This window comes from Mus caroli, chromosome 17 (genome assembly GCF_900094665.2).
Source record: "Mus caroli chromosome 17, CAROLI_EIJ_v1.1, whole genome shotgun sequence".
NCBI lineage: Eukaryota > Metazoa > Chordata > Mammalia > Rodentia > Muridae > Mus > Mus caroli.
Window position 1 is genome coordinate 86,225,008 of NC_034586.1, and position 14,528 is coordinate 86,239,535.

The 14,528-nt window shown below is 39.3% G+C and overlaps 2 protein-coding genes across 37 annotated transcripts in view; both read right to left on the reverse strand.

Annotated features, from left to right (window-relative positions):
• Positions 1-14,528, reverse strand: part of Nrxn1 (neurexin 1) — a 1,073,594-nt gene that overhangs the window by 733,880 nt on the left and 325,186 nt on the right. The gene's annotated exons all lie outside the window — the stretch shown is intronic.
• LOC110284088 (stefin-1) overlaps positions 9,810-14,528 on the reverse strand; it is a 10,074-nt gene continuing 5,355 nt past the window's right edge. The window contains exons 2-3 of one of the 2 annotated variants that reach the window (XM_021149706.1): positions 14,124-14,225; positions 9,810-10,013 (exon numbers count right to left, since the gene is read on the reverse strand). In XM_021149706.1, the coding sequence (XP_021005365.1) occupies positions 9,888-10,013; positions 14,124-14,225 (228 nt within the window). In that variant the 3' untranslated portion in view covers positions 9,810-9,887. The remainder of the gene's footprint in view (positions 10,014-14,123; positions 14,226-14,528) is intronic. The other variant, XM_021149708.1, reaches the window with a different exon arrangement.

A 14,528-nucleotide genomic window follows, 5' to 3' on the forward strand; every position in this document is an offset into this window, starting at 1 on the left:
ATATATATATATATATATATATATATATATATATATATATATATATCTTTAACGTGTAATACAACTCATTTAAAAATGTAATTGAATGTCCTAAGCTTATGAAACTACTATCATAAATGGTGAAGGATAATTAAGAAATGCAGGTTAGTGTTCAGTCAATAATGACACCTTTTTATGCATTCAGAACTAGTAATTACATTAGTATCTAGTCATGCTAGATACTAATGTAATTAATTGAAAGAGTAGGCTTTATTTAGCCACATATATGTTTCAAAGTTCAGACAAAACAAGTAACTAGAAACAGACAAGTTTGTCTAATTAGATATGCTGTTGATAGATAGATGGTCTTCAAATATCTCAGAGACCCGCAGAATGTCATTTAGGAAGTTTTAAATAAAAAAAAATAAAGGATTTTGACAGACAGACTTGTCTGCTCAAGTCAGCCTCATCAATCTCTTTCAATGAAGATGGTTGGTTGCAGTAGAATCTCCACCTGAAGTTTTTTTCAAATGTGGTACAGCTGGCCACAGGGCTATGACTGGCCCTTAGGTTGACTGCTGACAGCAGTACACGGTCCAAAATGTGGACAAGCAGGACACTGGGAAGTTGATTGCCATAGTTTGCTTAGACAAGATGGGACAGCCAACCTAAGATCCAGCATCAAACAAACCAAAAACCAAAAAACACAATAATGTCGGTCAAAACATCGGGGTCTGGTAGCTGAAGATGGATGCCCCACCAACATAGAGGAGCCTTAGGTGACTGTCCAGATAGCCAGTAAGTCTATGTCACTTTTACAGGTTTGGAAGCTGCTTTTTCTGCGCTTCCTGTTAACTCAGGTTCACTTTACCCTCCTTAGTTTGCTAATGGCATTGAAGATTAGACAGTCTTTACTAAGTGTCTTAGTCAGGGTTTCTATTCCTGCACAAACATCACGACTAAGAAGCAAGTTGGGGAGGAAAGGGTTTATTCGGCTTACACTTCCATACTGCTGTTCATCACCAAGGAAGTCAGGACTGGAACTCAAGCAGGTCAGGAATCAGGAGCTGATGCAGAGGTCATGGAGGGATGTTCTTTACTGGCTTGCTTCCCCTGGGTTGCTCAGCCTTCTCTCTTATAGAACCCAAGACTACCATCCCAGAGATGGTCCCACCCACAAGGGGTCTTTCCCCCTTGTTCACTAATTGAGAAAATGCCTTACAGTTGGATCTCATGGAGGCATTTCCTCAACTGAAGCTCCTTTCTCTGTGATAACTCCAGCGGTATCAAATTGACACAAAACTAGCCAGTACACTAAGCTTTACAGTTTTCATTGGTACAATATTCAAATATGATAAAAGAGGTATAAGATTCATAACAGTTAATGGACATGAAAGGTTACGTTGTAAAGGATCTAAGGAAGTGTTTCAAAATCTAAGAAGATATTTTATGGTTGGTAAACTCATGATGTAAGGGTTAGCGGTTATAACACTTAAATGGTGATAAGAAAATGATTTAAGATATATAAAAGCAATGAAATATACCTGATAGATACTGAAATATCTTCTCCAAAGTTGCCAAATGGATTATATACTGTGAAAAATAATTCTGACCCCGATAGTTCTCATAGTTGTTCTTATAATATATACTTCATTGTTATTACAAAGCTTTTTCTTGATCTAAAGGGGGGAAATGTTGTGAAAACCCACTCTTATTGGATTTATAAGCTACGAGAAAGTGTGTCCCTTAGATTATAATTATTAATTGAACCAAAGCCAGGCTATAAGGGTATATAAATGTTTGTCACATCCTCACCTGCTCCAAAAAGAAAGAGAAGCGACCCTAGAGAAGGTCACTTAGCCCTCAACGCCAACTGGTAGTATAAGGAGTGTGGTTTCTTACATCATAGAGAGCTGATGGCTTGAAGTTGGGAAAGGAGAATGGGCATAATATTTGGGGAGGAAGAGATACAGATAATTTTAAAATATGATAAGATTATGAAAATGTGGGCCAGGCAAAGTGATGCATGTCTTGTAGGGAGGTCTATGATTTGCCAAAAAATGATACCCCAGGCTTAAATAGTATGTAAATGCCAAGAATATTGTATTTTGTAGAAGTGTAGCATATTGAGTCTTCCATTACCAAGAGAGAACCCAAAAGTAAGCTGTCAGGCTTGATTTAAAGTACACTAGGGCAACTTGGGGGTAGGTGACCTCTATCTTAATGGGTTGAGTCTATAACTATGGACATTTTAGAACCATTTACAGGGTATATTGGCTAGAAACTGTTATTGAGGAAGTCTGTAAACTATTGTTGACCTATTGTCCTTGTCTCAGGCCAGATTACAGGATAGCTTCTGTTGGCAGAGCAGTTTCTGACTAGCTGGAACAATGAAAGTTTTCTGTTCTACAGTAGACATTGTACTCTGATATCACTTCCTACCTTAATCTTCAAATGCTACTACCCAAAGTATACCATTATATATGGTACTATAGGTTTATAAGTGTATTCACACATGTGTGCTTCTGCATGTATGTATGTGTGGTCACACTAACTTCTTAACATAGGTCTGAAGAAAGATTTCCATATTCACAAGGTAAAACAAGATAACTCTCCTGTCATCTAATGTATTTGCGGTCTTCCTTTTGCAAGTGTCTTAGTTAAAGACCATTGGTAGAAATGAAACTACAGGAAACAATCACATCAGTGCAGTTAGGGAGGTTAAGCATCGAACCTTAATGAAGTAATTTTGTCCAGCAATGACTTGAGATTTATACTCAATGGCCTAGAATTTATCATATTCCTCATTGGTTTTTCTCTTCAAGCAGTGATCTGACCTTATGAGAAGAAAGTAGGAGATGATGTTAGGGTGATATTGACTCAGTTTTCCTGAGTTACAAATCTGGGATCCTTATCCTGGTGAGAGTCCCCAGAGTTACTGATGAGCCTGGGCTGGCTGCTCAAGCCTCTAGCCTCTAATCACAGAGCTTGGAAGACTGAGGCAGGAGAATGTTATTCAAGTACAGTTTGAGGTATATAGAAAGATCCAGGCTAGTTAGGGCTACCTATTGAATCCTGCCTCAAAACACAAAACACACACGCACAAATAAAAAACAAAGAAAAAACAATATAGTCATGATTTGCAATGTAATGTGCCAATAGTTACATCTACATTTGTTCAGTTTACAAGGTAAAAAACACTTAGTGGAGATTTCCTCTGGGCTCCTTCAGATAATTCAAGGGATACAATAACCTCCTCTGGCCTGAGGAGACCAGACCAGAGACCTGGGAACCCAACAGACCATAATCTTGGAGAAATAGACTGAATCCCCTGACTTAACAAGGGCTTTCTATAGTATCTGCCCTGTGGTGTTCTTTGAAGGGGAATGATTGCTGTGATTGAGAAAATGCTTCCTAAAACTAAAAGTAAACAGACAGTAAACTGTCTGTTTCTCTGCTCTGAAAACTTTAGTGGGAGTTGTCACCTCAGGCTGTCTCCTACAACACAGGACAGATGAGTGACAACTGGGAGCTGAGACACCACCCTGAACCTGCTTACCTGACAGTAAAGGATTTGACAGCAGTGGCTAATGACCTTTTTGATCTTAAACCTAAGATCATGAAATAGTGATTAAGTTTTACTCTATAAATATCTTTTACTCTAAATATCTTGATTTCCTCTACACTATTAATTTTGGGAAAACAGAGGCCAATTCTTTCAGCCTTTGTAGCCTGATGCTTGACAGCCAGAAGGGACTCAGAAAATACCCCTATAAAATGGTTCTTGGCTATGCAACTCTCATGGTAATTTAAGTCTGAGACCCTGGCTTCCTCAGAGAAGGCAAGTTTGCTGCATTTCCTCCCCTCCTTCCTTCAGAGCTCTCCAGGGTGCAGAGGCTGTTGTTGCAGTGGGAAAGGACAGGTTAGCTTTTTCTCTGGGTGACTCTTAAGAATTTTGAGACTTGGTTTCATTCTCTAAAAATAGGATGGAATGCATCCTTGCCTGCCTGGGGGCATAGAAGACCAACTTAGAGGTGGTACAGAAATCAAGGATTTTAAAACAGAAAAGCCCCTTCCTGGGCTAAGATGACGTTATTAATATCTATGTCTCATTCTGCTTCTCTGGAGCTGCAAGAACACAATTCTAAATTAATTTTATTAGTGAACATGTGATCCTCAGATGGTGTCAATAGTAAGATAAGGTCTTCCCATAGCTTCCTACCTTAAAATTTATAGGCTCAAAATATGTTTTATGTATGTATAAAATCCTCAAAGAACTAATGAGAATATCATGTTCAAAATTTATCCTAGCCCATGGGATCAGAGGTGTTGAGAACACGACATCTGTCCCCATACCAGGAGTAATTAGGACCAGCAGGATCCAGAAATGTAGGAACCACCCCCGACCAGTGGCACAGGTTCCTTCCAGTTTGGGCCAGAGCCCTCAGCAGACCTTGGGCCTGAACTCTGCAGCCAGTGTCACAACAACCACCAGAAGCTCCAATCCCAGGTGCTCTAACATGCCCAGGATCATAGGATTAGAGGTGAAGAGGACACAACATATGTCCCAACACTAACAGGATCAACTGGGACCAGCGGGATCCAGGGATGCAGGAACCTCACCTGACCAGTGGCAAGGGTTCTTTCCAGTCTGGGCCAGAGCCCTAAACAGACCTTGGAACTGAACTCTGCAGCCAGTCCAATAACATCCAGAGGAAGCTTCACTCCCAGGCGCTCTAACAGATCCAGGATCATAGGATCCCATGATCCAAAGAACTTGGTCACACTAGGATCTCAGAGTCTTAGAGGCAGGTTGACTCCCAGGAACTCTAACATACCCGGCATCTCAGTACCATAGGATCCCAGAAACACAGGATCACAGAGACAGTTGGACTCTGAAGCGTTCTGATGCAACCAGGATCATAGGAAGGACAGGCTCCAGTCAGATATAACGAGGACAGGTAGCACTAGTGATAACCAGATGGCAAGAGGCAAGCATAAGAACATAAGCAACAGAAAGAAACCAAGGTTACTTGGCATCATCCCAACATAGCAAGTACTGCATACACTATCACACAGGAAAAGCAAGAATCAGATCTAAAATCACTTCTCATGATGTTAATAGAGGACTTTAAGAAGAACATAAACAACCCCCTTAAAGAAATAAAAAAAAGAACACAGGTAAACAAGTAGAAGCCCTTAAAGAAGAAACAATAAAATTCCTTAAAGAATTACAGGAAAACACAATCAAAGAGGGGAAGGAAATGAACAAAATCTTCCAAGATCTAAAAATGGAAATAAAAAAATAAAGAAATCACAAAGGGAAACAACACTGGAGTTAGAAAACCTAGGAAAGAGATCAGGAGTCATAGATGCAAGCATCACCAACCGAATACAAGAGATGGAAGAGAGAATCTCAGGGGCAGAAGATACCATAGAAAACATTGACACAAAAATCAAAGAAAATGCAAAATGCATAAAGCTCCTAACCTAAAACATCCAGGAAATCCAGGACACAATGAGAAGACCAAACCTAAGGATAATAGGTATAGAAGTGATTGAAGATTCCCAACCTAAAGGGCCAGTAAATATCTTCAACAAAATTATAGAAGAAAACTTACCTAACCTAAAGATTGAGATGCCCATGAACATACAAGTAGTTTCCCCACCCATACTCTCTCTTATTTTTATATTTATTTATGTTTTTATCTATTTTTTGAGACAGGATTTCTGTGTATACAACCATGGACTGTCTTGGAACTGATAGTGTAGACCAGGCTGAACTCCCAGATATCTGCCTGCCTCTGGCCCACAGAAGTGGATTAATGATGTATGCCACTAGGTCCAGTGTTTTCTCTTTCTTTCTCTCTTTCTTTTCTTTTCTTTTCTTTTCTTTTCTTTTCTTTTCTTTTCTTTTCTTTTCTTTTCTTTTCCTTTCTTTTCTTTTCTTTTCCTTTCCTTTCCTTTCCTTTCCTTTCCTTTCCTTTCCTTTCCTTTCCTTTCCTTTCCTTTCCTTTCCTTTCCTTTCCTTTCCTTTCCTTTTCCTCTNAAAAAAAAAAAAAAAAAGTTTGTTACATCTTTTTAAAAATGAGGAAAAAATAAAAAGTAAACACAAAACAGATAATATAAAGCTGCAGGTGACATGAAAAATATTTTTGAGAAATGATAATTTTTAATGATGTCACTGTAGAAATTGAAATGACAATTTTTTAAATTGACAAATAATGATTTTATTTTGGGGGCTATGTCAGCATATTGTATCAGAAAATTATATCAAATCACATAAGCTCAATTTTTCTTTTAACATTTTGAGTCTAGGATTTTGGACAAATTTATATGTGTAAATTATAGCATTTATCCTATGTGTGTGCCTAAATTATAGTAATTATCTTATATTGATATGTTAGTGTTATGTTTAATTTCATCCCCTCCATTTTTTCACCCTTTCTATTCATAGCTAATTATAATATTGAAAATCTAGGTTAGCATAAGATAAACACTGAGGGAATGAGTGTATCCCAGTATGAATGAGCATCATAGCATAAACACACCCCTGTGCTTCAGACAGATGCTAATGATAAGGCTTTCTCTGGGTCAGGTTGGGAGGAAGGGAACGCTTTCCCCTGGTCCCGAGAGTGACACCGTGGTGTGCTGAATGGATGAGCCACAGCGTTTTCCGAGATGTCTGAAGTCTGATCCTTTTCCCCTTCACAGACACACTAATGATAAGCTAGCCTGCCATCTCCCCTAAGCTCACAGGTGGCTGCTAAATCTCTGTCAGAGTGCGCGACCCACCTGATCCCAGCTATTCTCATAAACACTTTCCTCATTTCTTCATTTCCCAGGTGCCAGTAAGACCAATCCCAAAGTTGGTCATGTAAGTTATGGCAAAATAACAATGAGTTAAACCAGAAAATCAGGGCCTTTTCTTAGTATGATAAAAAGAAGAATTGATAACATAGTTGTTCCACTCATAGGATTTCATGTGGCATGTGCATATTTGTTGTTAGGGTATGTGTAAGTGTAGTTCTAGACAGAGGTTGTCTTGGTCTCTCTCCACTCCTTCCTTCCTTCCTCCCCACCTCTCCCCTCCCATCCTCTCCCCTCCTCCCTCTCTCTCTCTCTCTCTCTCTCTCTCTCTCTCTCTCTCTCTCTCTTTCTTTCTTTCTTTCTTTCTTTCTTTCTTTCTTTCTTTCTCTTTAGAGGGGATTGAAACTAGCCCAGGATGATCTGGCTCTGTAGCCCAGGCTTGCCTGAAACTCACTATAAACATTGAAATTTTTACTTTCCTGCCTGGATTACAGGTGTGTCCTTACATCCTCTGACACTGCTTCCCAAGTGATGGGGTTGCAGTATTTAGGTAACTTTTCAGTCAATAGACCAACCTTTTAAAACATAAGGCTTCTCTTTAGAAGAAGTGTTGAGTGTCAAGAGGGAAGTGCAAGGGAGCAGAGCACAGTAAAAAGACCGAGACATGCTGCTCACCCATTCCTGCCCACTGGTGTGATGCCACCAGAGAAAAAGGGGGTGGTCACTTAGACATGTTGAGTTTTAAGTGACAGAGACATAGATGTCTGTTATTTTATTGTGTTCTTCTGTTTTTAAATAATTCTAGAAACAAGGTAAAATGAAACACGCATATCTAAAAACAACTAAAATTCTTACCAGGGGGCTGAAATTGTGTTAAAAAAAGCCAGCAACAACTTTTAAATCACCCTTCTTTAGATTTACAGAACCTACAGTATCTGATAATCTGTATATAACATCAGAATCCAGGCTTCTTTTAATCCTGTACATCAATGGACACACTTTGTCAGTTTTGTACATTTCTGTGAGGTTTGACTTACAGGAAAGAAATAAGGTTGTCTAAAAAGAAGAAAAGGGACTTTGCTTGAGAGCTTGCTATCAAACGTTCTTCAGTGAGATGCAGATGTTTGTATCCAAGGTCTTTCTAACCAAATCCTGTCATGTTGACAGGATTAACTATCATGATGGTCAACCGGAGTTCTAATAGATGATTGCATTGGAGACAGAATTTTGCCTTTCTGTAGCACACTCAGGTTTTCCTTGATCTCCTCATGTAGTCCATCTTGATCTTGAACTCATTAATCTTTCTCTCAAATCCTCTTGAATCTGTCTCTCTAATTCTGGCATTATAAGCAAGTGCCTCTGTGTTCAGGACTAACATCTTCCAACTTTAACTGGCTTGTTTTTCCTGATGTTCAGAATCAGTAAGCCATACTTTAAGGTTAGGAATATAGTTCAGTGGTAGAGCTCTTTGCCAAGTTTGCTCAAGACACTAGGTTCAATCCCTAGTGTCATCAAGAAAGAAATAGTCTTTCACAAAGCAGATCATAGAATCCTACCCAGTCCCTTGAAGACAGCCATAAAACCTAGAAACCTTGTTCAAAACTTCCCCTGCCCTTTAGTTTAGGATTTGACCTTCCTTGCCTTGTAGGAGGTCATACAATCTTCATTCTAGGAGGGATTATGCCCAGTACCACAGAGATGGACCTCTACACAGATAGATCAAGATTTGAAACAGACTAGCCTTGCCAGTTCTCCTACAAAATCTTTCACCCTGTCCAGTCAGATCTGCAGTAAGCCTTTCATTTTTGGACAATTAAAATCATTAAAGATGGACAACTACTCTTAAATATTTGGGACTCCATTTCCAAAGTGTCCTCTGTCATTTAAAACTTTGATTACATAAACCCATCCCACTTTTACTTTCTGTGCTGTCTGCTGTTACAGGAATGTGAACCTTAGAAAGAAGAAGATGAGTCTTACCCTCATACATGCCTCTGGACAGTCATGATGATTCGTTTTGCACTGAGGCAAAGGTTTTAAATATGATTCTGAGACACACTTTAACTATTTTTGTTTCTTTTTTTGAGGCAGTGTTTCACTGAGAAGTTCTGGCTAGTGTTGAAATCACTATGTTGATCAGACTAGCCTTGAACACACAGAGCTCCACATGCCTCTCAAGTGCTGAGATGAAAGGCAAGCACCACCATACCTGACTAACAACCTTAGAATGCCAATATCTAGTTCTCTGTAGTTGTCCATACACACCCACACCCACATCCACACAAATTAATTAATTAATTAATTTTAAAAGTATGTTAAAAGAAGACAGAAATTAGGTGGAATACATAACTCTGAACTGGACCTCTGTAATAAAGGACAATATTGCAACAATTAGAGAAGCTTCAGTGGCACTGGGAGACTAGATGTCATTGTGCCGTCAGTGCTCATTTCCTGCTCTTGATTGTTGGGTACGAGAGAATATCCTTATGGGAAGTTTACACTACTATCTGTACTACTGAGCACCAGGAAGCATTTGTAGGTGATGGAAAACTCTGCAATTGACTCTCAAGTGCACAGGAAGCCTAGGGGAGGGGAAAGAGCAACTTACTTATCAGTTATGGTTGTATCAAAACAAGACTTGTAAAATACAAATTTAATTTTCAAATATGAAAGTACAGGTGACATGCTGGGTCCTGGGCAACTGAAGGGACCAAGGAGTGAGCTTTCCTGGCAGCCACCAGTACACCTGAAGTGAGGAAGGGGTGAAAAGATCCTTTACACAGTTGCAACTGAGCCATAGGTTTTCTAAGGTTTCCAGTATTTTTTGTAGAATATCAACTCTCAACCATGAACACTGTGCTCTGTATGGCAGCATGTATATTAAAAACTGAAATGATACGGAGATTTCCATGGCTGTTGCCCAAAGATGACACAGAAATTCATGAAACATTCCATGTTTAAACACAATTGTCTAGGAAGTAAATGTCAACCCAATACTGAGTAATGAGGGAGACAAACAGTTAGTTGAGGAATATTTCTTTATTCATGGCTGAATCTCTTTCCACTGAGAGGAATCAGATCACTTTAGAATTTGCTGCTTAGAAGTAGGTCAGCTCATCATCCTTGGTTTTGTCAGTCTGGTAACCATGAAGTTCATAATTATCTTTTCCAGTAGGTCCATTGAAGACTTTCATGTGAATGAAACAACCATGACCTACATCCATCTGAAAGACATAAAAGAAGAAAAGAAGAAAGAAGCAAAGAAAGAAAGTTTATTCACGTGGACCTCAATTATATAACAGATCAACTTTCTTGTGATATGCAAAGCTCTCTTGAAACAACATTTTTGGCCCAAGGCAACACCAATGAACTGAAATTTTGTCAACTTGTACTTTGGGAAAAAGTGCAGCTAACTGTATGATAGAAAACATATTTCTGAGATTTATTTTTAAAACCTTTTATAAAAAATATTTTATTCAATTTATTTATATAAGTGATTTGCCTGCTTACATATAAGGATATCACATGCATGCAATTCCTGAAGCCTTAAGAGGAGGGGTTAAATCCCCTAGAACTGGAGTCAGAGTTCCTTGTCAGCTACTACGTGGGTGCTAAGACCTAAACCTAAGTCCTCTGCAAGAACAGCCAGCACTCCTATCCACTAATCTATCTATCCATCTAGATTTAATCTATTATACTTTTCATTAAAATCTTGGCACAGATTACATTCCAGAGTCACATTTTCTTTTCATGATGCCTTGAAAGGAGCAGAGGAATGCCTGTATTTCTGGTGATTCTCTTTACTGACTTCTAAGTTGGGAGAAAAATTGTCATATAGTTTGATAAGGGAAAAGAAACTCAGGTTTGGGGCCGGGCGTGGTGGCGCACGCCTTTAATCCCAGCACTTGGGAGGCAGAGGCAGGCGGATTTCTGAGTTCGAGGCCAGCCTGGTCTACAAAGTGAGTTCCAGGACAGCCAGGACTATACAGAGAAACCCTGTCTCGAAAAACCAAAAAAACCAAAAAAAAAAAAAAAAAAAAAGAAACTCAGGTTTGCTTTAGAAAATATGGACTGTATGGTCCCCATATCTCTGCTGTGTTGCAAACCTACTTTATGAATGCCCACAAGGCTGCCTCCTTTTCTAAAGTAAAAATAAAGAGGCCTAGGCACCATCAGGGCAACACTCCCAGTGGTAGTTTGGTCATGAACCTGGGTCCTACACCATCCCGATAAGAACTGCTACTTTTTTCTTTATTAGAACAATATAAGTTTTGTGTTCTACAATAGACATTGTGTTCTGATATCCCTCCCTACCTTAATATTAAAATGCTACTGACCACAGTTTATAATTAGTTTATGTCAGTATGATAAAAGTGTTTGTAAGCATCATACAAAATGTGTTTGTATGTGCATGCACATTTGTGTGCATGTGTGTGATCACACTGATTCCTTCCTGTATGTCTGAAAAAAATCTGTTACACCAACAATGTCAGAACGATGCCAGAAACAGATTTAAAGATACGATTTTTCTGGAGCTGGGGATGCAGTTTACTTAGTAGAGTGTTTTCCTAACTTGCATGAAGCTTTGGGTTTGGTCTACCAGCAACACATACGCCCCATGGTGTGTGCCTATAATGTCAGCACTCAGGGACTAGAGGCAAAAGGAGCAGAAAGTCAAGGTCATTTTTCAATTATATATGGAGTTTGAGTTCCTGGACCTCCTGAGATACATGAGATTCTGAGTCAAAACAACAACCAAAAACAAAACAAAACAAAACAAAACAACAACAACAACAAAAGAAACTGCAACCGAAACATCCTAAGCACCACAAACCAAAAACATTGAGTTGTAATTTTTTCCCCCCATAAAGCTCTCAGTGACTATGTGGCACAGCCCAAATTGGCACCCAGATCTGTTAGGTGCCAACATGTACATCATTTTGTTTCTCTTGTGGGTCTGTTTTAATTTGAGGTAGGATCTGTCTGTGTAGCCCAGGCTAGCCTCAGACTTGGGAATCCTCTTTTCTTCAGAGGAATGGGATTACAGGTGTGTCCCATGCTCAGCGTTTGTATTCTCCTCACTCTACAGTGGATCTTTTTAAAAAGCATTTGTTTCCTATTTGGAAAACAGTTCCTTTTTAGCAAACTTGGTTGGTATTCCCAGAGCCAGCACAGCCATTACTCCAGAGGGAAATCTGGACTTTGTGCTTGTGCTTGCATTAGTGTGAACTTCCAGAGTCATTTACATTTCCAGAGATCAATTTTCTGATTGGTAACAAGGTAAAAGTGGCTTAGGTTTGTTTCATGGATTTTATTTTGTGTGTGTGAGGATTGGTTGAAGAGGGGTGTGGCCTACTTGTAGGACAGGACTTGGCACATCCTAAGCCCACTATCCTTTCTGTTCAGGGTACAGGATTATTAGGTTTACAGAAGATCTTGGGATCACATAGATTTGGAACAAGTATGAACAGATTGAACAAGCAGGGGAGGTGGAACAAAGGTCAACCCCGGGACAACTTAACATCAAAGCCTGGGGTCCTCTACCATTCTCTCAGGGGGGATTCAAGACAGACAGAAAACCCTACCAGTAACAAATGAAATCTAGTGACTGGATGAAAGCAATGGGGTCAATAGCCAGCCTGCAGGAAGGAAGGAGGAAACTAAGGCTTAATAGCAGAAGGTGGGTGAAGGAGAGAACCAGGGGTGTGGGGTGGGGCTCAGGCCGAGGAGCAAGAAATCACATTGAAATAGAGTGGTCAAGGGAAAAAAATTACCAACATTATTTTCTGATGATTTTTTGTATTAATGAAATATGTGAAGGAGTTGATATGAAATGTTCATATTTAGATAATCAGAGTTATCAAAATAATCCCAATTTTGGTGGAAATTTTCCTGTCTTTGAATACAATCATCCCCACCCCATTTTTTTCTTAGATGTAAAGATCATGGAAGGGACCAGTCCCTTCTGAGGACACAGCTGGGGTTAGCTCACGTGTTTCTTTAGGCCTCAAACATAATTGGAACTCAAATTAGATTGAATTGAGCTGGTCCAGTCCTCATATACAACCCAGCTTTGAGAGTGGCTCATGTTGAGCTGGCTAGTTCAGCTCATGTCATTAAAAAAAAAAGCCAAAAAACTGAACACATTAAAAACATATAGCTTAAGTAACTATTTTTAAAAAAGAAACAAATGCCACTGTGCCTTGGTCCAATGACAAAGCAGAGGAGGTAAAGGCATTTGACTCTCTGTTATCTTAGTAATCAGAATTGATATTGTTTAATTCATAGAGATAAATATAGCTCCAATTTATTATCCACAGTTGAGTTTTTTGTTTCCCTTGATATCACAAGAATGTCAGAAAACCATTTAATTTGATTTTTCATATAAAATCTGTTTTAACATAAGAAAAGTTGTGTGTATGTCTATGTGTCTGTGTATGGCTATGCTCACATAGGAACAGGTGCCCTCAGATACCAGAGGTACCAGATCTTTACAACTGGGGTTACAAATGATTGTGAGCAACCTAATGTGGATGCTGGACACTGAGCTTGGGGTTTCTGCAAAATCTGCATTCACTTTTGACAGTTGAGTCATTTCTCCAGCTCCTAAAATGTATTTATAAAATACTATAAGTATGGCTTTATACTGTTGCTAGAGTGCCATCAGTTGGACCTGCTTGAGCTATGAAAGAATGATTTGGGTGCTGGAGAGATTGCTCAGTAGTTAAGACTACTGACAGCTCTTCAAGAGGTCCCGAGTTCAAATCCCAGCAACCACATGCTGGTTCACAGCCATTTATAATGGAACCTGATGCCCTCTTCTGCCATGCATGCATACATATGGACAGAACACTCATGTATAAAAAATAATTTAAAATATAATTTCAACTACATCAATAACTACTCATTTAAAAGATGGAAGTGGCTTGAATTATTCTTTCAGCTAATCATTGAAGTTCTTCTTTAAGTGCATGTAATTGGATCACACATCAAGTTAGGAAGTTTTGAGTTGGAAAATACTCTAAGACACTGGCCAATTCCCATACACTAAAATGTTAGCCTCCACATCTAGCTTACTGTATAAGCAGCCTTGGCAGCAAACCAATGTCTTTGCTGTTCCACCACTATATTCTACAGGGTTCTAGAAATTAGGAACCACATAAGAAAGCTTTCTGTACTCAAGAGGAAATACAAGGTCAAATATCATGTCATCAGATGGATTTGGGAGTTCCCACTTACAAGTGGCTTAATTAAAGACCAGTGGTAGAAATGAAGGTATAGTTGGGGCAACAGGAAACAATCACATAAGTGCATAAGGGAGGTTGGTGTCTAACCTTAATGAAGATATTTTCTCCAGCGACGACTTGAGTTTTATACTCAACAGCTTCGAATTTTTCATATTTCTTATTGGTTTTCGCTTCAAGCTGAGGTCTGACCTTATGAGAGGAAAGTAAGGGATGATGTTAGGGCTGTGTTGACTCAGGTTGTCAGCTTCACAAAGCTAGGAACCTCATACTGCTGAGAGTCCTTAGAGATGCTGATGAGCCTGGGTTGGCTGCTCAAACCTCTAACCTCTAATCTCAGACACTGAAAGACTGAGGCAGGAGAATGTCACTCAAGAGCAGTTTGGGTAGATAGAAAGTTCCAGGCTAGTTGGGGCTACTGATTGAATCCTGTCTCAACACTTAAAACACACACACACACAGACACACACAGACACAGGCACAGACACACACACA